Source organism: Abramis brama, assembly GCF_963993115.1.
Source record: "Abramis brama genome assembly, chromosome: 10".
Taxonomy (NCBI): Eukaryota; Metazoa; Chordata; class Actinopteri; order Cypriniformes; family Leuciscidae; genus Abramis; species Abramis brama.
The window spans coordinates 22,226,763-22,250,807 of NC_139972.1; the positions used below are offsets into that span (position 1 = coordinate 22,226,763).

A 24,045-nucleotide genomic window follows, 5' to 3' on the forward strand; every position below is an offset into this window, starting at 1 on the left:
AAGTATTAGCGTTGATTTGAGAGGCTAAATTGATCAAACATGTTTTACTCGCTGTTGGCTCGGCTTGCTTGGCCGTCATTTTTTTTTTTTTTTTTTAAATGCTCCAAACATTTGTCTAAATTAGCTTAATAAAGAAATGAAAAGAAAAGAAACATAACTAACAAAACGGACATATTTTAATGGCAGTCTGCCGCTGTGAAAAAAAAAAAAAAAAAAAACGGGCTCGGGTCGGACTCGGGCTGATAATTCTGATGAGCTGTCGGACACGGGTCGGACTAGGGCTTGAGCGTCTCGGGCCAGGGCCGGGCTCGGGCCTAGATTTGAGGCCCGTGCAGGGCTCTAATATGACAGCCTCTGTCTGTCTTCAATGGAGGGCCAACGGTCCTGTCCTACAACCTCATCGATTTCTCTCTTAACACGCTCTGTACAGACCAAGTGAAAGTAAAATCACACTTAATGCTTGGAGAGAGAAGCATTAGTTTGACCTCACCTTGAACATCTGGGTGCTTCATCATTAGAAGTAAAGAGTGTCTGACGGTGTATGAAGTGCTTTCTGTGCCGGCGCTGAACATGTTCCAAACTAAAGAAACCAAGTTGTCAAAATTATATTCTGTGTCAGGCTTGTCTTTCTCCTGCAAAAGAGAACAGGTATGAAATGTTAACATGTTGTTTAATTGACATCATGTCATGGTCTCAAGGTGCAAGTAAATGTATTCAGGACCATGGCTAAATATGTTTAAATGACCATTTCTTTCAATGATTTACCTCTTTCATTTTTAACACAAAGGCCTCAATGAAGTCCTGTGGGCAAGAGGGATCCACATTATTCATCCGAGCTTGTGCCTCATGATTTAAGTACTCTCTGCCCTCTTCTAGGTCTTTAAACAGCTGATGGTGTTTACCGGGGAAGAGACTGACTAACTTAGGGAATACATTATAGAGCTGAGAAGAAAATAAAGAAACATCAAGATGAGTGTCAAAATAATAATTTATAATAATTTTTTATTTTATTTTTTGTGTGTACTATTTTACAGTTTAAAATTTGTTTTTTTTTTTTTTTAATGTGCACGACCTTTCAGCTGTTTTGGGTCAGTAAGATTTTTCTCTTTTTTGAAATAAATTTATACTTGTATTCAGCAAGAATGCATTAAATTGATCAAAAGTGACAGTAAAGATGTTTATAAAGTTACAAAAGATTTCCATTTCAAATGAATGCTGTTTATTTTAAACTTTATATTCATTAAAGCTGAAAAACAAATGTATCACGGTGTCCACAAAAACATTAAGCATTAAGCAACTGTGAAAATAATAATAAATGTTTCTTGAAGAGCAAATCAGCATATCAGAATGATTTCTGAAAGATCATGTGACACTGAAGACTGGAGTAATGATGCTGAAAATTCAGTTTTGCATCATTTGCATTTATTTTATCAGGGATAAATTATATTTGAAAATACATTAAAATGGAACAAAAAATATATTTTGCTATTTAGCTATTTTGAATTTTAAAGATAATTCGCAATATTACTGTTTTCACTGTATTTTTGATCAAATAAATGCAGCCTTTGTGAGCATAAAATACTTCTGAGCAATAATATCTCTCTATCTATATAAATCTTTAGAGTGCAAACCTGTCCAAGAGGGCTATTGAGGATACTTAAGTAAGCATTTACAGTCTGAAGGAGAAACTTAAACTGTGGATCCTCAAATCCAAACCTATGACCAAAGACAATGCTGCAGATCACATTGGCCATGGCATTAGACAGCATGTCTGCAGGGCTGATTACAGAGCCTTTAAGAAGAAAAGAAGAGCAAAGAGATCAGGTTTCTTCAATTTAGAGTTTTGTAAAAACTCACACCATGCTCTGTAACATGAGATGTGACACGTTATAGTTCTTTTTTGTTTTATTGACTGTAACGAGTTAGCTCAAAGGGGAAATATTAATAATAAAATACAAAACTGGTATGCACATCCCAAACACCCAGATTGGGCTCAGGTGCAGGACATCAAAGAAACATAAACAAAAAAGGAAAGTGAAGTCCGCACACTGCATGTGTCACGGACAGAAGAGAGAGACAACAGGGAATGCAGATAAGTGGATGTTTATTAGAATAATGCAGATGAGAGATGTCACACAAGCTTGCAGAGGAATAGTTGAACTGAGTTGAATGTAACGAGGAATACTGGAGGATACTTGCTGTACAGACGAAGGGTGGACACAGGAGGAACTGACCGGACACAGATGACCAATGGTGGTAGAATAAGCAGGAAGATACGACGTTCAGGTATTCAGATGAGTCAAAGTATTTGTACAGAGAGTTGAGTCAGTGTTTCTCTGACGAGACCAGACAGAGAGTGAAGGGAAGTGTGGGCTTATGAAGTGTTGGTGAAGAGTGGGTGCAGGTGTGGTGACTTCAGTAATCTGGTGATAACGAGCGGATGGGCGGAGTCGGGTGATTGGACTCTGATGGTGTGGCAGGTGTTACTGGTGACTCCGTGACAGTACCCCCCCCTCCACGGGCGGCTCCTGACGCCCGCGCTACCCGTCGACGGGGCCAGCCTCGACCTCTCGGCGCAGGGCGGTTGGGATGGGAGTTGTGGAACTGGGTGAGGAGGGATGGGTCCAGGATGTCGTCCCTAGGGACCCAAGAGCGTTCTTCGGGACCATATCCCTCCCAGTCTACTAGATACTCCAGGAGGCGGCCCCGCCGGCGGGAATCCAGGATGTCCTGCACACGGTAAATTGATTCTTCCTCTGCGACTTCGGGAGGAGGAGGTACATCAACACCATTAGGTCCTGGGGAAGGAGAAACAAGAGGGTCAGTGAAGGGCTTTAACAACGAGACATGAAATGATGGTGCGATCCGGTAGTGTGAGGGTAGGTGAAGACGGTAGGTGACTTCGTTGACCTGCCTCTCGATGGTGAAGGGACCTATATAGCGGGGACTCAGCTTACGACAGGGCTGGCGAAGACGGATGTCTCTGGTGGAGAGCCAGACCTTTTGACCCGGTTGGTACTGGGGTGTAGTTCCTCTCCTGGTATCGGCCTGGCTCTGGTGTCTTCGCACTGCTCGCTGGAGATGGACGTGTGCTGAGTCCCATACCCTCTCACTCGCTTCGAACCAGGTGTTAACAGCTGGGACCTCTGACGGCTCTCCTGACCAGGGGAAGAGAGGAGGCTGGTACCCGAGTATGCACTGAAACGGTGTTAAACCGGTGGTGTCTTGGCGTAGAGAGTTCTGTGCATACTCGGCCCATGGGAGGAAGCGGTTCCAGCTGCCTTGGTTCTGGTGGCAGTAGGTTCGCAGGTATCTCCCGATCTCCTGAATCTTGCGCTCAGTCTGGCCGTTGGATTGAGGATGGTACCCCGAAGATAGGCTGACTGAGACTCCGAGTAATCTGAAGAAAGCATGCCAAACTCGGGAGATGAATTGGGGACCTCTATCTGATACAATGTCTTCTGGTAGACCAAAGTGACGGAATACATGGTGGAATAGTAGGTTGGCAGTTTCAAAGGCAGTGGGAAGACCTTTTAATGGGATGAGTTTGCATGCCTTGGAGAAACGGTCGACCACGACTAGGATACCAGTATGTGAATCTGAAGGTGGAAGATCGGTCATAAAGTCTACACCCAGATGGGACCATGGACGACGCGGTATGGGCAGTGGTTTCAGCTTTCCTTCGGGGAGTCGTCGTGGAGTATTGGAGATGGCACAGACTGAGCATCCACGAACGTACCGGGAGACATCCTGCGCGATGGTGGGCCACCAGAACCGGTTACGAAGGAGCGAGAGGGTTCGCTGGCTGCCTGGATGTCCAGAGCCTGGAGACGTGTGAACTGAGTCCATGAGGGACAGGCGTAGTGATGATGGAACATATAGCCTTCCCTCAGGACCTCCCGGCGGAGCTGGCTCGGAACGGGTGGCTTCCTGGATACGATCCTCTATTGACCATTCGATGGGACTAACGATAATGGCTGGAGGGAGTATAGTTTCTGGAGGTGACACTTCGGGCTCAGGTGCATGTAGACGGGAGAGGGCGTCTGCTTTAAGGTTCTTGCCTCCAGGTCGATATGTAACACGGAAGTTGAAACGGGTGAAGAAGAGTGCCCATCGGGCTTGGCGAGGATTTAGACGTTTGGCTTCTTGAAGATATTCGAGGTTACGATGATCTGTAATAACTTCGACTTGATGGTGTGCTCCCTCCAGCCAGTGTCTCCATTCTTCGAAGGCCATCTTGATAGCCAGAAGTTCCCGATTACCGATGTCGTAATTGCGCTCCGCCGGGGACAGTTTCTTGGAATAGAAGGCACATGGATGGAGTACTGGAGGCTTCCCCTGCTGCTGTGATAGAATGGCTCCCACCCCGGTCGATGAGGCGTCCACTTCGACCACGAAGGGGAGGTCCGGATTGGGATGGACCAGGATGGGAGCAGAACAGAAGGCGTTCTTCAGCTGTTGGAAGGCATGCGTAGCGGCTGGGTTCCAGGACAGAGACTTGGGCCGGCCCTTGAGGAGAGAGGTGAGTGGTGAACTGATGATACTGTATTGATGAATAAATCGACGGTAGAAGTTTGCAAATCCTAGGAATCTCTGGAGGTCCTTGACGGTGGTGGGTTGTGACCAGTTCATAATGGTGTCCACCTTCCTCTGGTCCATTTGGATCCCTTTTGGGCTGATGATATAACCGAGGAAGTGAACAGTGGTACGGTGAAACTCACACTTTTCCAACTTCAGGAACAACTGATGATCTCTGAGTTTTTGGAGCACTTGACAGACGTGGTGATGGTGTTCAGTCAAGCTCTTGGAGAAGATTAAGATGTCATCAATATAGACGATCACAAATTGATGCAGAAACTCACGGAACACCTCGTTCATGAAGGCTTGAAAGACAGATGGAGAGTTGGATAGCCCATAGGGCATAACGAGATATTCATAGTGCCCTGATGGAGTAATGAAAGCAGTTTTCCACTCGTCGCCTCTTCGGATGCGTACGAGATTGTAGGCACTTCTGAGGTCCAGTTTGGTGAATATTTTAGCTCCACGTAGCTGTTCCAGAGCGGCTGGGACCAGAGGAAGGGGATAGCGGAATTTGACTGTTTGTTTGTTGAGTGCGCGGTAGTCAATGCACGGCCGCAAGCCTCCGTCCTTCTTTCCCACAAAGAAAAAGCTGGATGCAGCAGGGGAAGTGGAAGGTCGAATGAACCGTTGTTGTAAGGCTTCTTTGATGTACTCATCCATGGCCTTCTGCTCCGGGATGGACAGTGGATAGATCCGGCCCTTGGGTGGTGTGGCTCCAGGCAGCAGGTCAATGGCGCAGTCCCATGGCCGATGAGGTGGTAGCTGTGTCGCTTGTTGTTTGCTGAACACATCCTGGAACGCCCGGTACTCAAGGGGAATCTCTGTTAGATGGTTGGATTCTGGACTTTCGATTGACGTGGAGTTAAGGTGAAGATTAGAGGAAGAGTGGAAGTCAGCGGGAGAAGATTTCTGACAACAGATCTTGATAACAGGTAGTAGACAAGATGAAGAACAGGATTCACCCCATTGCATAATTTCTCCAGTGGTCCAGTTGACTTGTGGTGAGTGTACTGACATCCACGGGCGTCCCAGGATGATGTCCGCAGTGGACCCTTCCAGCACCAGAAATGAAATCTCCTCCTGATGAAGACATCCAATGCGAAGTGAGACTATGGGGGATTGATGACAGACTTGACCACGGCCCAGCGGTTTACCCAAGATGGTGTGGATCTCTAACTTCTTCGAGATCCTTCTCCTCGGGAGACTGAGCTTCTTGAGGAGTTCGTGGGAGATGAAGTTCCCCGAGGAGCCGGTGTCAATGAGAGCATACGCTAAAACAGAGTGGGAACGGGTCACTATCATGACCGGAGTACGTGATAATGGAGATATCATTGGAGGAATCTGGATTGTACTCACCACTGGGCGTGGTGGTCGCACTGGGCACTGCAGAATGAGATGTCCTTCGGAACCGCAGTAAAGGCAGAGGCCGTTGTGAATGCGTCGTTGACGTTCTGCTGCAGTGAGATGGTATGAGTCGATTTGCATAGGCTCAGGTGCTGGAAGGGTTATAGATGGTGTGGGAGGCAGAGGGTGCACAGCAGCATCTCAAAGTAGAGTGAACATTGTAGTAAAAACCCGCTGCAACCCTCCGCCTCACCGGTGTACGTTGCAGGTCGGGCCATGGGACTGTGAGAGGCAGGTAGTGAAGGAGAGTGAAGACGAGGTGGAAGTGATGGATCGCCAGCTTGTGCTTGTTCGGGGAGAGAGACCCGTGAAGGGTCCTCTTTTGATCCTACGGATCTTTGCATACAGTTGGTCTGGTCTTCTGTCACGGACAGAAGAGAGAGACAACAGGGAATGCAGATAAGTGGATGTTTATTAGAATAATGCAGATGAGAGATGTCACACAAGCTTGCAGAGGAATAGTTGAACTGAGTTGAATGTAACGAGGAATACTGGAGGATACTTGCTGTACAGACGAAGGGTGGACACAGGAGGAACTGACCGGACACAGATGACCAATGGTGGTAGAATAAGCAGGAAGATACGACGTTCAGGTATTCAGATGAGTCAAAGTATTTGTACAGAGAGTTGAGTCAGTGTTTCTCTGACGAGACCAGACAGAGAGTGAAGGGAAGTGTGGGCTTATGAAGTGTTGGTGAAGAGTGGGTGCAGGTGTGGTGACTTCAGTAATCTGGTGATAACGAGCGGATGGGCGGAGTCGGGTGATTGGACTCTGATGGTGTGGCAGGTGTTACTGGTGACTCCGTGACAGCATGCTGCTAAAGATGAATTTATTAAAAGCACGTTTCGACCATCAGGTTTTCATCAGGTGCCTGATGAAGACCTGATGGTCGAAACGTTGTGCTTTTAATAAATATTAATAATAACTCATAACTTTTTATGATTAATTATTAATATTTATTTATTAATATTTATAAATATTTATTAATATTACAATCAATTAATCAGTTCGTCCAACGAACTCTTTTGATTATTCATTTATTCTAAGAAAAGCGTATCTTTCATGGCCACTGAAAAATAATAATTTCTTAGCATGTACAGCGCTTAGAGCATGTAACAAGATCAAGATCGTAAAATAGACTTTGTTGCAAGCAGAGAATCAGAACCAAATACATATTGTGCACAAGTTTTATTAACTAAATCACAAACATAACTAAACTAAACAAACATATATACATGCATAGGTAAAATGGTGAGTGATATGGAACCGGAAGCAGGAAATGGAACTGTGGAAAAGATCCATTTAACTGTGAAAAAAACCAGCAGCTTATCATTTTCAGAGCACCTCATTAAATTGATACTTGCATTGTCTGTGCAGTGGACACAATTCTTGAAGTTGATGAAAAGGATGTTGATGGTTCGGTGAGTGTCATATGTTAAAGTTGGCCACAGACATCAACCCAGAAGAAGCAGCAGTAAAGAGCCAGAAGAGGAGAGAGGGGGGTCACTGTGAATTTGTTTCTAATAAAGCCTGAGAAAGGCCCCACCTCTCCGGGTGTCCAGCTGGCTTGGTTTCTGATGAAGAAAATAAGAAGATTCTTGTAATACTAATATGTTGCGCAGCTATCGCCATATCATGTACACAATCATTTCGATCTTCAAAGTACCAATTTATAGAGACCAAACATGGTGAGGTTACATTGACCGTTGGTTCTATCATAAAATACACAGTATCAAGAAAATAATAGAATTAAAAACACTATACAAGACTATACAAAACACTATATTCATTCACACAATTTTCTGGGATGCATGTTCATTTATAGATCAGATTAATGCAGCAAAGTCTGTTTTAAAGTCTGTTTCTGTCTTCCCCATTGTCTCTGTCTCGACCACGTGACCATTTTTAACAGCCATAAAACCAACTTTTCTGATCGTGGTCATGGTAACTAAGACCTTCTTGCCCTTGTTGGGGGGATGGGACCACAGATCCCAGAGTGAGTTTTCATGGACCATACACTCGCACACAAACTTCTGATTCCCCTCAAGCCCCTCACACACAAGATTGCTGTACACGCCCTCAATGGTCAAGAACTTCCCACCATCTCACTCACCACTGAGGACATCACCCTTATCACGTCAGGCAACCACTCCGAGACCATTTCTTTTTATATACTGGACTCACCTCTCGCACCCATCGTTCTCGGGCACCCCTGGCTCATCCGTCACAACCCTAGAGTGCACTGGCAACAGAAATCTGTCTTGACCTGGAGCACTAAATGTCATGAGTCTTGTCTTATGTCTGCCTGTCCGTCTGTTTCTGTCTCTGTGTTTCAGGAGGAAGCAGTGGATTTGTCTAACGTGCCCGCGGAGTACCTAGACCTGAAGGAAGTGTTCAGTAAGTCTCGTGCTGCTTCTCTTCCTCCGCATCGTCCCTATGACTGTGCCATAGATTTACTGCCAGGTAAGTCTCCGCCTAAAGGCAAGTTATATTCGCTTTCTGCTCCAGAAAGGGAGGCTATGGAGAAATATATTTCTGATTCTCTAGCAACGGGATTCATCCGCCCTTCCTCTTCTCCAGCGGGGGCGGGGTTATTTTTTGTGGGGAAGAAGGACGGATCTCTGCGACCTTGTATTGATTACCGGGGGCTGAACAGCATCACGGTAAAGAATACTTATCCTTTACCGTTGATGTCTTCAGCCTTCGAGAGGTTGCAGGGAGCGTCGATCTTCACGAAATTGGATTTACGTAATGCCTATCATTTGGTCCGCATTAGGGAGGGGGATGAATGGAAGACCGCTTTTAACACCCCCAGGGGGCACTTTGAATATTTGGTCATGCCTTTCGGGTTGTCCAACTCCCCAGCGGTCTTCCAGGCACTCGTCAACGACGTGCTGCGAGATATGGTTGATCAATTCATATATGTTTACCTGGATGACATATTGATTTTTTCATCTTCTCTCCAGGAACACGTGCAGCACGTTCGACGAGTGCTTCAGAGGTTGCTAGAGAATGGGCTTTTTGTCAAGGCGGAGAAATGCGCTTTTCATGCACAGTCTGTTCCTTTTCTGGGGTACATCGTTTCGACTGAGGGAATGCGTATGGATCCTGAGAAGGTTAAGGCTGTGGTAAATTGGCCAAGTCCAGATTCCCGTAAGGCCCTACAGAGGTTTCTGGGGTTCGCCAACTTCTACCGGCGTTTTATTCGCAACTTCAGCCAACTAGCCGCACCTCTGACCGCCTTGACCTCCCCCAGATCTACGTTCAGGTGGTTCAGCCGAGGCTGTGTTTGTCAAACTAAAAGGTTGCTTTGTTTCAGCCCCCATCTTAATTGCCCCTGATCTGTCACGTCTGTTCGTGGTGGAGGTCAATGCGTCAGAGGTGGGGGTAGGTGCAGTGTTATCTCAACGTTCTCCCTCAGACGACAAGATGCACCCTTGCACGTTTTTGTCACATCGTTTATCTCCTGCCGAACGTAATTATGACATTGGTAACAGAGAGTTGTTGGCAGTCAAGTTAGCCTTGGAGGAATGGCGCCACTGGTTAGAAGGTTCTGGGGTACCTTTTTATCGTCTGGACTGATCACAAGAATCTGGAATACATTAGAACCGCCAAAAGATTGAACTCCAGGCAGGCTCGGTGGGCACTTTTTTTCGGTCGTTTTGATTTTACTCTCTCGTACCGCCCGGGTTCCAAAAATATCAAACCCGATTCTTTATCGCGCATTTTTGACCGTTTCGAACGCCCGAGTGCATTTTACCCCGCCCGACTGCCCACCGAATCGGTTATTTGTGCCGGAGGGATTACGGTCCGACGTCATTCAGTGGGGTCATTGTTCCAATGTGGCTTGTCATCCAGGAGTTAATCGCACTAAATTTTTGGTCAAGCAACGATTCTGGTGGCCACTTATGGCTCGTGACATTCACAGTTTTGTTTTGGCTTGCTCGGTTTGTGCCACTGGTAAGACTTCCAATCGACCCCCAGATGGGTTACTTCAACCGCTGCCTGTCCCTTCGAGACCCTGGTCCCATATTGCGCTAGATTTTATTACCGCCCTCCCGCCCTCTCAGGGCAACATGGTAGTTTTGACCGTGGTGGACCGGTTCTCGAAGGCGGCCCACTTTATTCCCTTGCCCAAATTACCCTCAGCCAAGGAGACAGCGTTGACCGTCGTAGATCACGTCTTTCGCTTACATGGCCTCCCGACAGACGTGGTTTCCGACAGGGGAGCTCAGTTTGTGTCCAAATTTTGGCGAGAATTTTGTAGATTGTTGGGAGCGACTGTCAGTCTGTCCTCAGGGTTTCATCCCCAGAGCAATGGTCAAACCGAGAGAGCCAACCAAGATCTGGAAAGGATGTTGCGATGTTTGGTCTCCAAGAATCCTTCCTCTTGGAGTCAACAACTGTCTATGGTGGAGTACGCCCACAATACGTTACCAGTGTCATCGACGGGCCTATCTCCGTTTGAGTGTAGTGTAGGGTACCAGCCACCAATTTTTCCCAGTCTGGAATCCGAAGTCGCGGTTCCCTCCGTTCACACCTTCATCCAGAGGTGTCACCGCACATGGACTAGAGCCCGTGAGACTCTACTCCAAGTGGGGGCGCGCACCAAGGCTAAAGCCGATCGCCACCGGTCTAAGCCTCCCGTATACGTCGTTGGTCAAAAAGTGTGGCTTTCTACCAAGAACATTCCTCTCCGCTCCGTTTCTAATAAGCTTGCTCCCAAATTCATTGGCCCATTCACTGTCGCAAAGATCATTAGTCCGGTGACAGTCCGCCTCAACCTTCCTCCTGCGTACAGGAGAATTCATCCCGCCTTCCATGTGTCAAAGATTAAACCTGTGTTTCGTTCTCATATTAATCCGCCTGCCCCGGCTATAAATTAGTGCATTGTTCTTTGATGAAGATTTTGATTGTAGTGCAAGTTTGGATACGGATAGCACTGAAGTGCTACAAACAGCAATTCAGTGTGTGAAAAAGTGAAATTTTTTGAGCAACAGTAATACAGGGAGCTACTTTCAGCCCTCTTAAACTTCTCTAGGGGTTCAGAAATGCCAGAATAGTGGCGCTCACCTAGTAACGGTGGAACAGATGCACCTCACAAAGCCTGTAAAAAACTACATTGTAATTTGTTTATTTAGATGTATAGCTAGATATGTAAGATAAACCTCTCACCCTGACTTTTCTGAATCCTATAGGGCTAGGCTGCAAGGGGAGAAGCTGTTCTTGTTTCCTCTGTTTGAATGTACTCTCCATGTACAGTATGTATGTGTGTTTCCTGGAAAGCAGCCCAGATATGGGTACCAGGCAAATAAAGGAGAAAGTTGCAATAGATTAATTTGTTTTTCTCTTTGTCTCAGATTGTATGTGATATAATGTATATTCTCATCATTGGACGGTTGCTACACCACCCGAAACATGTATAAATGCTAACGTACGAAAGTAAAGCTAAAGAGAGGTTTTGTGAACATAGATTGGCTCCATGTTCATAACTCTTCTCATAGGACAGTGTCAATGCGTGAAAAAGGAGACTGAGAAGAATTCTTTTTTAAAAAGACCATGTAGTTTTTACAGTACAAACAGTTTTATTATAGTAGGCTACACATAGAGAAAGCGACCGCGGAAAGTCTGTGGCGAAGGACACAAACAGTGTCACCAACAGCAGCATCTGCCGCGATTTCAGCCCGCCTTTGCTGAGGTTCTTTGAAGAACACAAAATGGTTCTTCTTTGGAATCGCTGCGAAAGCCCCTATTATTATTTTAACCTTTATTTTGAAGAGTGTATCAACGATTTCAGGTGAATATATATAATTGTATTTATTTATATTATACTTTATTTTATTCATTACGTTTTTGTATTCTGTGGACTTAATGGTTCACTAGTTTACCCACACAGGTGTTAGAAACACTACAGGCTACCTGCGCATCTTTGTAAGCTTTGAACACAATCATACAAGCAGCCAATTATATGATTGAATTATGTTAATGAATAGGCCTACTAACCTCTAGGTAATATTTGTAGGCTTCCTTGAAATTAATTGCAATAAATTTCCTAGCAGTGGATTCGGAGGGGGTCCTGGAGGCAGCCGTCCAAGAAGTCTCTGGTTACTCAACGTAACCGTAGTTCCCTGAGAGGAGGGAACGAGACATTACGTATGGGGAAAACCCTTTTCCTCGAATTGCTGAAGCCTGATTGAATCACTCTTTTGCATGCAAATAGCCAATGGCGTCCGAGTATTCACCTGATTGGCTGTGACAGCCACTATATAGGCGACGTCAGACGCCAAAATACCTCAGAATCTTTCGACTGAACGAGAGCTATTGAGGCTATGAAGATACTTTTCACACGGCAATTTACGTAATGTCTCGTTCCCTCCTCTCAGGGAACTACGGTCACATTGAGTAACTAGAGACGTTCCCTTATTGCGTCGGTTCCTCGACATTACGTATGGGGAACGAATAAAACCCCCACCGTGTGAAATTGGCCAGTCCAATGCAGAGGACTAGGCGCTAAGACATAGCAAGACCTCCCCTAGGTGAGGTACCAGACCTGGTTGAAACACCTAGATGCATTTTGGCACAGAGCCAACTCGGCACTGGTGCCGCCAGCGTCCCCCTGTACACAGTTAAGCAGCACTGAACTGGTGTGATATAGGGGGTGGAAAAAGGCAACAAATATGTTGGTTCTTGAATACACTGCTGGCCTCAATAATCGGGCATAGATAATGGGGACAACATTAAGAATGTGTTTTATTTAAAGGGGTCATATAATGGTACATGCACTTTTACAAGTTGATTGTACTGAAGTGTGTGTTGGCAGTGCCTGTACACAACCATCATATAATGATAAAAATCCATCCAGTGTTTTTTTTTAATCTCCTTATATATTTTCCCCTGTCTCAAATCGAGCCGTCTGACCGTGTGACGTCACACGGTCGGACGCCCCTCCCACGATTGTTAATTGACAGCAGCGTTTCAACACAGACCCGCCCTGAGCAAGCTGTCATCATAGTCCGCATTGTTGATACGCTGGAGCAGAATGGCGTCTAAGAGATTGTGGTGTTCTGTTCTTGGGTGTAATAATGAACACAGCAGTCATTTTGATGTTCCTAAATCCGAAACGCTGAAGACGCAGTGGCTGAGTTTTGTTTTCGAAGGGAATATTCCCCACGATCAACGTCAATGCTTTCATGTTTGCGCGAATCATTTCTCACCAGACTGCTTTATAAACGAGGATCAACATAAAGCTGGTTTTGCTAAGAAACATTCCTGCCGTGACCTCATGTCAGTGCTTCAGCCCTGACAGTTGTACCTAACACTGCATAGATAATGTTACGGATCACTGACAAGCCTACATTTACCGAAAAAAAGTTTTTCATGACCATTAGCTGTAACATCAATCTGTCAATGAACTAACGTATACATCAGTAAACACATAGCGTTCGTATCTCACTACTCTACCCTGCCAGTACATACAAAGATAGAACAAAGTGACATTACGTTAACCAACCATTCAGAAACATCCTGTTCGAGCCTTAATTGTCAAACTTTTTCGGGGCCATTATCTTGTTCCGGGTCCGACTCTGGTTCAAATTGATACAGTTTCACAGATATTACCTCAGAGACTCCCGCTGCCATTCTTTCTCCAAAATATACCCTCAACTGTTGTCAAGGCAACACTCCACGTGTGTTGTGTCAAAACGCCCCACAGAACAGAGGGGCGGGGTGAGCAAAGCTCATTATCATTTAAAGATACATGCACTTAAATGGCGTGCTGAAAACAGAGCTGTTTTTGACCAGGTAAAATGAGTGTTTTCTTACAATACTAATGAGAATTTTTAATTAAAGTATATTACAAAATTTTCATTTAGACCCTAAAGAATCATATTAACTTGTACAAAAATGGCATTATATGACCCTTTTAAACAGTAGATCATTCACGGACACAAGAGAATAACATGATACTGTAGCGCCTCCCGCTGCTTAAACGGCCTGGTTGAAACCATGGTTTGAAACACGCGCCAGGCGGGCGTGTCTTCAGTCAACTCGGTCATCCAATGGTTGCTCAGCCTTCTCCTCTTGCACTGACAGAAGGTGTGGTGCAAACGAGGGAATGTCCAAGTTATAAAATTTTGCAAAAGTGTTGTGAGATGACCAGCCTGCCGCGAGGCAAATGTCCTGAATAGACATACCTTTAGCCCAAGCCCATGACAATGCCAAACTCCTAGTAGAGTCAGTGGGCACACACTCCTATTGGGCAATTGAGTCCTCGGGAAGCATAAGCCAGTCGTACGGCCTCCACAATCCAGTGTGACAGCCTCTGTTTCGACATCCAGCATGTCATGAGAGGTGGCAATAGCGGCCACGTAAACTTTCAATGTAGAGGGGGAGCTGCCAGCATCTAGACGTTCCTGCAGGAAGGTCAAAACAGCGGGGATATCACAACCCCTCGGGTCTTCATGTCTGCTAGTACACCAGTTTGCAAACACTCTCCATTTCAATGCATACAAGCGCCTCGTCGAAGGAGCCCTAGCCTCCGATATAGTTTGTAACACTCGCTCATGCAGGTCCCACAATTCTGGACTGGGGTGCCATATGGTGCCCTTCACTTGGAACAAATGGTCCCTTCTCAGCGGGATCCACCACGGGGGGGATGACGACAGGTTCACCAATTCCGTAAAAAGATTCCAGATCATCTTTATTGTCTGAGGGTGTAATCTCCACTCTCCGTGCACAATGCCCTTCCTGGACAGCATGTCCGCGCTTAAATTCAAACTGGCTGGTACATGTACTGCCCGGATCGAAAGTAGAACCCGATCCGCCCAAAAGAGCAGGTGCCTCGCCAAACCCTGCAGGGAGCTCGAGTGCATTCCTCTCTGGCGATTGATGTATGCCACCACCGTCGTGTTGTCCGTCCGGATAAGAACATGATGGTCCTTCACAAACAGAAGAAAACTCTGTAGTGCCAAATGAACAGCTTCTCTCCAAGCAGTTTATGTGCCAGCGCGTCTGGTCTCTCGTCCACGCACCGAACGCTGGTCTGCCATTGCAGAGGGCTCCCCAGCCTGACAGTGACGCATCTGTGGTGACCACCATCTTTCTGACCACTCTGCCCATAGCAGCACCCCGGCTGGATCGCTTAGGCAGGAAATGCGGCAGCTGTCCTCGACGGGAGGCAGTCGCGCATACCCTAATTTCTCCACCACCTCCACTGTCGTCAGCAGCTGAGTTCCTTGCGCATGGGCTCGGGCTGAGTGAGGGGAGCGCCATGAACAGGTGAGCTCATCGTAGAGCTCAGGGAAAAAAGAGGCGGGCCTCTGCGAGGCGTCCGTTTGGCGGCCAGTCCATCCATCTCTTCCACTGCCTCCTTGAAGATGGACATCAGCTCTGCATCCAGCGAGGTCAGGGTGCAGCTAGCCTCTGAAGGGGCCTCAGACCAAGCACCCGGGTGAGAGGCACTCGTAGACATGGCGTCATCCTCTCCACAACTGAACGCGACCATTTCCCGCGCTTCTTTCGGAGGGCGGGAACATGAACGGGTGAGCTCGTCGAGGAGCTCAGGGAATAAAGAGGCAGGCCTCTGCGAGGCGTCCATTTTAAGACCAGTCCATCCATCTCTTGGACGACTGCTAAGGGGCCACCCAGTCCAACGACAAATCTGCCACTGCCTCCTTGAGGATGGACATCAGCTCTGCATCCAGTGAGGTCAGGGTGCAGCTAGCCTCTGAAGGGGCCTCAGACCAAGCACCCGGGTAAGAGGCACTCGTAGACATGGCGTCATCCTCTCCACAACCTAACAAGACCATTTCCCGCGCTTCTTTCGGAGGGCGGGAACTATCCTCAACATAGGGGGGATAGAGAGGGGGCTCTGGCAACGATGTGGGCATTGGGCCGATGCTAACCCCTCGCTAGAGACCTCTGATGAAGCACCCTGCAGTCTACCGGCCCGTGGCTTGACGGCGGTAGGCGGAGGAGAGGCAGGAGCCAGCAGGCCGCTGCTGTGAACAGTGGAGAACCTTGCATGAAGGATCTTGATTGCCAATTCCTAGCAGGCTCGACAATCTGATCCTTCCAATGCTGCCTCAGCGTGGGCAAGGCCCAGACACAGTACACACTGCTCGTGTGCATCTGGGAAATCGATCGGCCCGCCACACATGCGGCAAAGAGACATCCTTAGAATAAAATATTCTAGAACAAAATAAATATTTTGGCGCCCGACGTCGCCTATATAGTGGCTGTCACAACAAATCAGGTGAATTCTCGGACGCCATTGGCTATTTGCAAGCAAAAGAGTGATTCAATCAGGCTTCAGCATTTCAAGGAAAAGGGTTTTCGCCATACGTAATGTCGAAGGAAACGACTCGATAAGGGAACTGCTCTGCTTTCCTCGAATTTTCCACAGCAGTAACATAACCAAGACAGTCATGACAACAGACACTACATTTGTCTTCAATGCCAACAATATATCCATCCTTCAAATTTCACTTGACTGTTCTTTTGAGCCGACTTGCAGAAAGTAACCAAAACTGATGTTTGTTTCTAGGTTGAATTTAGTAATGCAATACAGCACACAATGTAGGTCTCTCTGCGGAACAAAAGGGGGCGTTTCCCAATTTTGGGCCGTTTTCAAACTGGGATAGGTGTTTTAAATAGAGATATAATATATATGTCTGTTTTTAACTATCCAGTCAAAAAAGTGCGAAAGCCTAAGAGGCCATTATTATTATTTTTTGTTTTGTTTTCTCATGATCGCAACAATTGTTTTAACCCTTTCACACGCAAGTTTAAATTATTCTGGCTGACCCCCATGCGTGAGTTTTTAAAGGTAACCGTTATTAGCGTCATTGCTTGTCACACCGCAGCCACAATATAGCACAGAATGGCTGAGTATCTACTTTTATTTAATTTTTCCTTTTTCAAAATATTCATTAGCTATAGCATGAAATATCTGATATTCCGATTGTCAAATATGTGCAAGTGGATGTGTTTTGTTAGTTGAGGTATGCGTGATGGGCGCCGCCATGTTAGTTTGTGCCGCAGTTCATAGAATCGCATCTTTTGGATTTACAACACGTGAATTCATCCACTTCGCCCAAAATAAATGAAAGTAAGTGGCCGGTGAACTGGAAGAAGAATAGAGTAAACTTTAAAGTTACTTACACAATGAGTATCTGATATGAATAAAATGTGTAGTCTAATTATAATGGAAAGGATTATTGTTGACGCTTCCATAGACATCATGTAGCCAAATACAAAGAAAATGTGTTAACCTAAAATGATGACTAAAACTTAGGATCATTTTATTGACCATACAGACATGTAGAAACTGATGACAAAACTAAAACAAATCAAGTAGCGAATATACTTAATGCTATATTGTGAGTGGAAGTAGATTGCTTGCTTGGAGCTTTTTACAATGGCTAGCAAATTCACCCTAAGGAAATGTTAAAACAACTTCTAGTTTACAACAATCCGTTTACATTCGTTTGCTGGCAATCTTTGTCAGGTTTTTTTTTTCCAGCAGTAGTAGATTTTAGAAAATCAGGTTAAAGAGGTTGAAAAACGCCATAATCCTATTTAAAAAATGCAGTGTGACACTAGCAAGACTTCGTAACAAGTGAGTGAAAATACAGGGCTTAAATAGGCAGAGTTTATCCAGATAATGAGACATATAAGTGATCAAACAATAATGAATCCAGGCAATGGGTTATGGGAATGGAAGTTCATGATGGGAAAGCAAGGGAATTATTTAGTTAGTTGTGTATTCTGTGCACTTAACTCGTTTTGTCAAAAATACAGTTTTTGTACATCCTTGTAAGTCCTGACAACAACCATCCAAGCACAAACAGCTGCTAATTAACAGAATTATAGTATTTTGAATACTGACCTTTAGGTAAAACTTGTATGGTTCCTTGACATCAAACTGAAGTAAATTTCCCAGTAGTGGATTCGGAGCGGGTCCTGGAGGCAGCCGCCCAAACTGCTTTCCTTTGACTCTTCCACAGCAATAACGGAAGCAAGACAGCTATGACGACATATAATACATTTTTCAATGCCAATGTTATATCCATCTTGCAACTGATGTGAGTGAAGACAAACGGTCTGCTCTTTGACAAATGACAGGCTTTCCACTTCTGACTGTTATATAAACACTCACTGTCTGGTGATGTTTTGTAGGAACATTCTGTGAAAAATTTGCCATGTCAACAATTGGTATATTAATTATGGTTTCCATGGTAAATGTGTTAAAGAGAGTTAATACAAGAACTCTGTATATTACATAGAGTACCTATAATAGGGTACCATGGGGTAAGATCTTGGTTTCATTAATGTCTGAGCTTTATTAACATCAAAGCTTTTGACTGTACACAGGAACAAAATGTGACTACTCGTCAAACAGTGACAGACTTGCTTCAATTCCTTAAACACTGCAACTTAACTCCTTTCAAGCACTCGATTGCTATTTAAATGATAAGAGACACTATGACAACATTAAACTGTTTTATACCACACTAGTGTTATTATTTTTAAATTTGATAATTGTTGTAATTAATGGGGTTATTATTTAATATTTATATGAATTAGATGTGCATTTTCAGACATCTTCGCTTTCATTAAAAATCTATGTTAGTTGAGTGAAATCATTAAATTTGCATAGTGTTGCTATTATGGCATATCTTTAATTAAAATATGGGTAATTAAATAAGTAAATATTCAAATGTCTGTATATAAGTCACAGAATAATTTTACCTTTCAGATAAATCTCTTTTACTGGTATTCTGCTTTGTTCGTCATTGGTTATTCAATTATTAAATTGTAACTAAAGTGTCAAATATAGTTTTAGTATTTTACCAAATATTTAGCCAAATATAGTTTTAGTATTTTACATTAATGACACTTTAAAACATTAATAAGAATTATATCAAAATGTATTTATACATTCTGTAAAAATGTATCCACGGAAGCATCTTACAGGCCGTTTTACGACATTTTGTGCTATAACAAGTAATAAATTAGCTAATGTTCCTATTTCTTCACTATATTGAAGAACACATTAAAATTCATAAAATGAGAGCGGTTTTAGATAACATGGATCGAGGAGATCAGGGTCATTCAGAAAGGGGATGCATTGTGAAACGAATATCTCTGTAGGTCTATGCAGTGTTGAATATGTTTTTCATTTCTTTCAGCGTGTATGTACAGTTGTTCGACATTGCAGCATGCTGATGAGTATCGCTCTTTCATTTAATATAGAGGTAAGTACAATTGTTCAATACAATGTTCAGCTATTGAAGAACGCATTACAATTCATAAAATGAGAGCGGTTTTAGCTTTGTAACATGGATCGAGGAGATCAGGATCTTAAAATTTAATTTAAAGGGATAGTACACCCAAAAATTTGGTGTTTGGTGTTTTAAGCCCCCAACGGCGCCTTCCAGGCAGCAAGGGGATGGGTAGGTTTAAGGTTGAGGGTAGGGTTAGCTGCCTCTAAGGAGCCATTGGGGGCTTGAAACACCATCGAGCCAAAAATTTACTCACCCTCACATAGTTTTATTCTCATTTAAAGGTATTAAGTTTTGGCACATCTCCTGGTTGAATGTATTGTGGTTCCATATACTGTAAATTAAATGAAAGCTGTTTATCACATTGATGTCTGTTAAGCTGTAGTGCAACTCAATTTTTGTGTTTTGTTCTCTATAGGCAGCAAAAATCTGGGATCTGCATTGGCCCTGCCAAGTCTGGAGAGTTTTTTTTACAGTTTAATGAATTCAGTTTTAATAAAAAAATTTAAACGGACTTCTGAGTGTTGTCATAATTGACGTGACATCTAATAATCAGTAATATAACTGTGAAATATTTTTTGCATGCAAGCCTTTATATTTCAGCGTGTAACAGATTGTATTGTATTGTATGTTGTGTACTGTAGTCAGATTTACAGTAATTTTACTGTGGAATAAAATACTGAAGCTTGCTGGATATTTGTTGCCAGTAAGTTACTGTTGATTTTACGTATTTTTTTTTTTTACAGTGTAACACATCATCATCATCATCCTGCACATGCTAAACTTGTATCTAAATATGTTAGAGTTTAAAAGTAAATCCACATTGTCTTTCCCCAATAGCGGTAGAAAATCATGGATAGCTTTTTTCAAATGTTCTCTGAATATTTTGAAACGTTAGACTAATAACGTGTCAGGGAAGAATAACTCTCCATGAACGATGTATAAATAATGTTTTGTGCTATTGTTTTGAGAACATTATTAAAGACCAGATAACTTTGAACGAATGTTCTGTTAACTTTACTGGAATGCTTGTTCATAACTTTAAGAGAACCCTGTCAGAACGTTAGCCAAAGTTACGAGAAAATCCCTTTAGCTGTGATCAACATGTTATTTCAAATATTTTTAAGATAGCTGACAGTTCGCTGTGCTTGGAGGCGACAAAGACAATCTTCAATTTATTGCGCGAGAGTTATGCTGGTGAAGAAGTCTCCAACAACAAGTGAAATTAAAAATGCGCTTTCGGCGCATTCCCGCAGATAAAACGAGAGATAGCCTATATCCTACTTCAACATATGCTAACGGCTATTTCTTAATATTTCTCTTGTGCCCATGTAGTGAAAAAAATGAGAAGATAAGTATTTCGTGTTAAACCAGTTGTTTTTTAAATTAAGCTGCTCTTAATTTTCATTGATGTCTGATTATTGCAGTTTTTGAACATATTATTGACTGTTAATAATTTTAATTAGGCCTATAGGACTAGGACTATAATTCATTGTATAATCGACCTAAATGCTTTTAAATAACTTTCAATGAGGAGGAGGTAATCTATATTATCCTCACAGGATTATTGCGGGCCGGGGCAAATTAATGGTAGGCTAATATAAATTTAAGAATAAACGTCGTAGGCCTACCATATAATAATAATAATAATAATAATTTAATACATAAATTGGAAATGCTAAATCCTCTTGATAGTTGATGCTTTTGACGGTATCTCTGGATTTCATCTATCAGCACAACCCTGTATGGGAGTTTATTGCGCATATTTCACACGTAGGCCTATAGTAAGCACTGAGCAGTGAAGTCGCAGCTCGACTATTGGACCGTATAGTGTGAGCACATAAATCATAAGTTATGAATATAACTATGGATCTGTGAGACCGAAGGATGACCGTCACTACAGTCTAATAGGATGATAACCTTCGTTCCGCCTTCTCTCGAGACCTTATGTAAACAAAGTCATGCCCATGACCCTGGAAGCGGAAACGTCACACGCTATAAAAGGCGAGTTAAACTTCCGACTCGTTCTCTTACCTTGAATGCCCTAGTATTCCAAGCGACAAGAATAGTGACGGTCATTCTTCGGTCTCACAGATCCATAGTTATATTCATAACTTACGATCTGTTTCGACCTCACTCTGACTGTCACTACGGTCTAATAGGATGACTCATGTCAACAGGGTCGCGAGGAACTACAGACTCCGAACTATTCAAACCTCACTGGGCAACAGACATCAAAACTGCCGTGCTGACAGGCGTTGTGCTAGTTACGTCAACTCTATAAAAATTAGCAAATGTACATGGTGTAGACCATGATGCTGCAGCACAAATCTCCCCCATCGGAACTCCTTTTAGTGCGGCCCATGAAGTTGCTACACCTCTGGTTGAGTGGGCCCGTATTCCCATAGGAACTGGAAACCCTCTTACCGTATAAGCCTGGGAAATAACCTCAACCAACCAATGTGACAAACGTTGCTTAGAAAGTGGCAACCCTAGTCTGGCCTTTCCATAGCAAACAAAAAGCTGAGAATGAGACTTCCTCAAGGTCTGAGTAAAGTTTACATAGGTGCGTAATGCCCTTACTAGACAAAGGGTGAGCAAATTCTGCTGATCTGCCTGTGAAGAAGTGGGTTGAAATTGAACTACCTCTAGAAATTGATTTCTGAACTGAGGATTAAGTACTTTTGGTAAAAAGGCAGGGTTGGGCCAGAGCGTCACCCCTGTGCCATCCGGCCTCCAACGTAAACAATCCTCACTAATAGATAGTGCACACAATTCTCCTACCCTTTTAGCAGAGCATATAGCCAAGAGAAAAGCTGTCTTGAGACACAAAGCTTTTAAATTTGGATCCGCCATAGGCTCGTACGGGGGCTTAGTGAGAGAGTCTAGTACAAAAGGCAAATCCCAATTGGGTACCCGCAAAGTGTGATTTGGACATAAGCAACGAGCTCCCTTCAGGAACTGACCTACCAAGGGATGTCGGCCTAATGGCTGGCCATCCACTCCCCTATGAGGTGCTGAAATAGATGAAGCATAAACCCTGATTGTACTGGCTGCTTTGCCCTGATCCAGTTGAGCCTTTATGGAGTTATGGAGCCTTTAAATTCTCCACTTTATGGAGTAATTAGCCCGAGTAGATGGAGCTCTGGCGTTATTCAGTGTCTTGCGTACCGTTTCATCTAGCTGTTGTGGGACGGACTCTGCAGAGGCCATACCCACAGTCGCAATGCCAACGGGTTTGGATGCCAAATCTGCCCGTCTATTTGGGATAGGAGATCCGCCCGTGATGGAAGTTGCCACGGAGGACCCTGAATCAGCTGAACTAGGTCCGGGAACCATGGTCTTCCCGGCCAGCATGGAGCAACTAGTAGAACTGTGCAATGACCCTCTCTGATCCTCTGGAGGACCTGGGAAATTAGAGGAAAGGGGGGAAAAGCATATAATAAGCCTGTCGGCCACTCTTGTGACAGAGCATCCAGACCTAAACTGCCCTCTTGTACCGTGAGGGAGTACCATCCCAGGGAGAGGATCTCCTGGGAGAGGCCCTGTTCTGGACAAAATGTCGGCTGTTCTGTTTGTCACACCCGGGATGTGGATTGCTCTCAGTGAGGACAGCCGTGGCCCTGTCCATGTCAGCAGGTTCGTTGCCACCTGGAGACAGCGTAGTGATTTCGTCCCTCCTTGGTGATTTATGTTGTAAACTGCTGAAGTACTCTCCGTTCTCACTAGCACATGCTTGTGGCAAAAAAATGGTAACAGACCCTTGAGAGCAAGATGAACAGCCCTCAGTTTGAGCACATTTATGTGTTCTGATGACCAAGGGGGATCCCATTTGCCCCTTACTGACCTGCCTTCCCAAACGGCTCCCCAGCCTGTCAGTGATGCGTCTGTTGTTATCACTGATTATCACTGGGCGCCGTCGAAACTATAGCCGATACCCGTGAGTTATTGTAGATGATAAAACCCACTGGTCTGAGACCACTCTCTCCCAACTGGCCCATGAAAGTTGAGAGGAACAGTCGACGGTCTGCCCCTGACCCCTATGCAGGGCCGCCATCACGTCCAGCACCCCTTTGTGAACCTCTCTGTTGGGCTCTCCCACGGGACTGAAATCTCCTCTGGGGATTAGTGGCAGGATTTTGTCTTTGGGCACGAAAGCTCTGCCCTTGAACACTAACAGGATTGCCACTCGTTTGTCTAGAGACAAGCAGGTTGCTGCGGTCTTTGTGTTTCTCGAGACCTTGGTCTGAAGACTGGAGCTGGTTTATGACAAGCCCGCTGGACAGCTTCTCTAGTTGTAATGGAGCACTCAGCCCTATCCAGCACCTCCTGGATTTGAATTAAAAAGTGACCGTGAATTACTGGCAAATTCATTAGTTCGCTTCTTATGGTCTCTGGCTAAGAGGTTTGTGCCAGCCATATCTGTCTACAACATAAAACAGCCGAAGACATAGCGTCCCCCACATCACATGTCAATTGTGAGTGGGCTGCCAGAGCAGAATCAACAAGGTTCCTAGAATCTTGGTCATCCCCACTTACTGTTTTCCGTAAGGCTGCTAAGAGGATAGCCAAAGCATTGCCTGTACGAGCTGCACATGCAGTGGCATTAAAGGATCGTGAGATCAGATGGTCAGTTTTCGCACACTCCTTCTTGGGACAGCGAGGGTTAGCAGATGCATAGGCTGGTCCCAGAGTTGTCCATGATGCTATTTCTTGTGGTGGCATGTCCCCCAGTCCAGTTTATTTTGGGTAACGGGCATTGGCCAACCATCTGCA

The 24,045-nt window shown here is 44.5% G+C and overlaps 1 protein-coding gene across 1 annotated transcript in view; it reads right to left on the reverse strand.

Moving 5' to 3' along the window:
• Nucleotides 1-172: 172 nt before the first annotated feature.
• LOC311090474 (cytochrome P450 2M1-like) overlaps nucleotides 173-24,045 on the reverse strand; it is a 40,677-nt gene continuing 16,804 nt past the window's right edge. The window contains exons 4-7 of the mRNA XM_084125755.1: nucleotides 17,874-18,011; nucleotides 766-942; nucleotides 491-632; nucleotides 173-422 (exon numbers count right to left, since the gene is read on the reverse strand). Coding sequence (XP_083981881.1) covers nucleotides 340-422; nucleotides 491-632; nucleotides 766-942; nucleotides 17,874-18,011 — 540 coding nt within the window. The 3' untranslated portion in view covers nucleotides 173-339. The remainder of the gene's footprint in view (nucleotides 423-490; nucleotides 633-765; nucleotides 943-17,873; nucleotides 18,012-24,045) is intronic.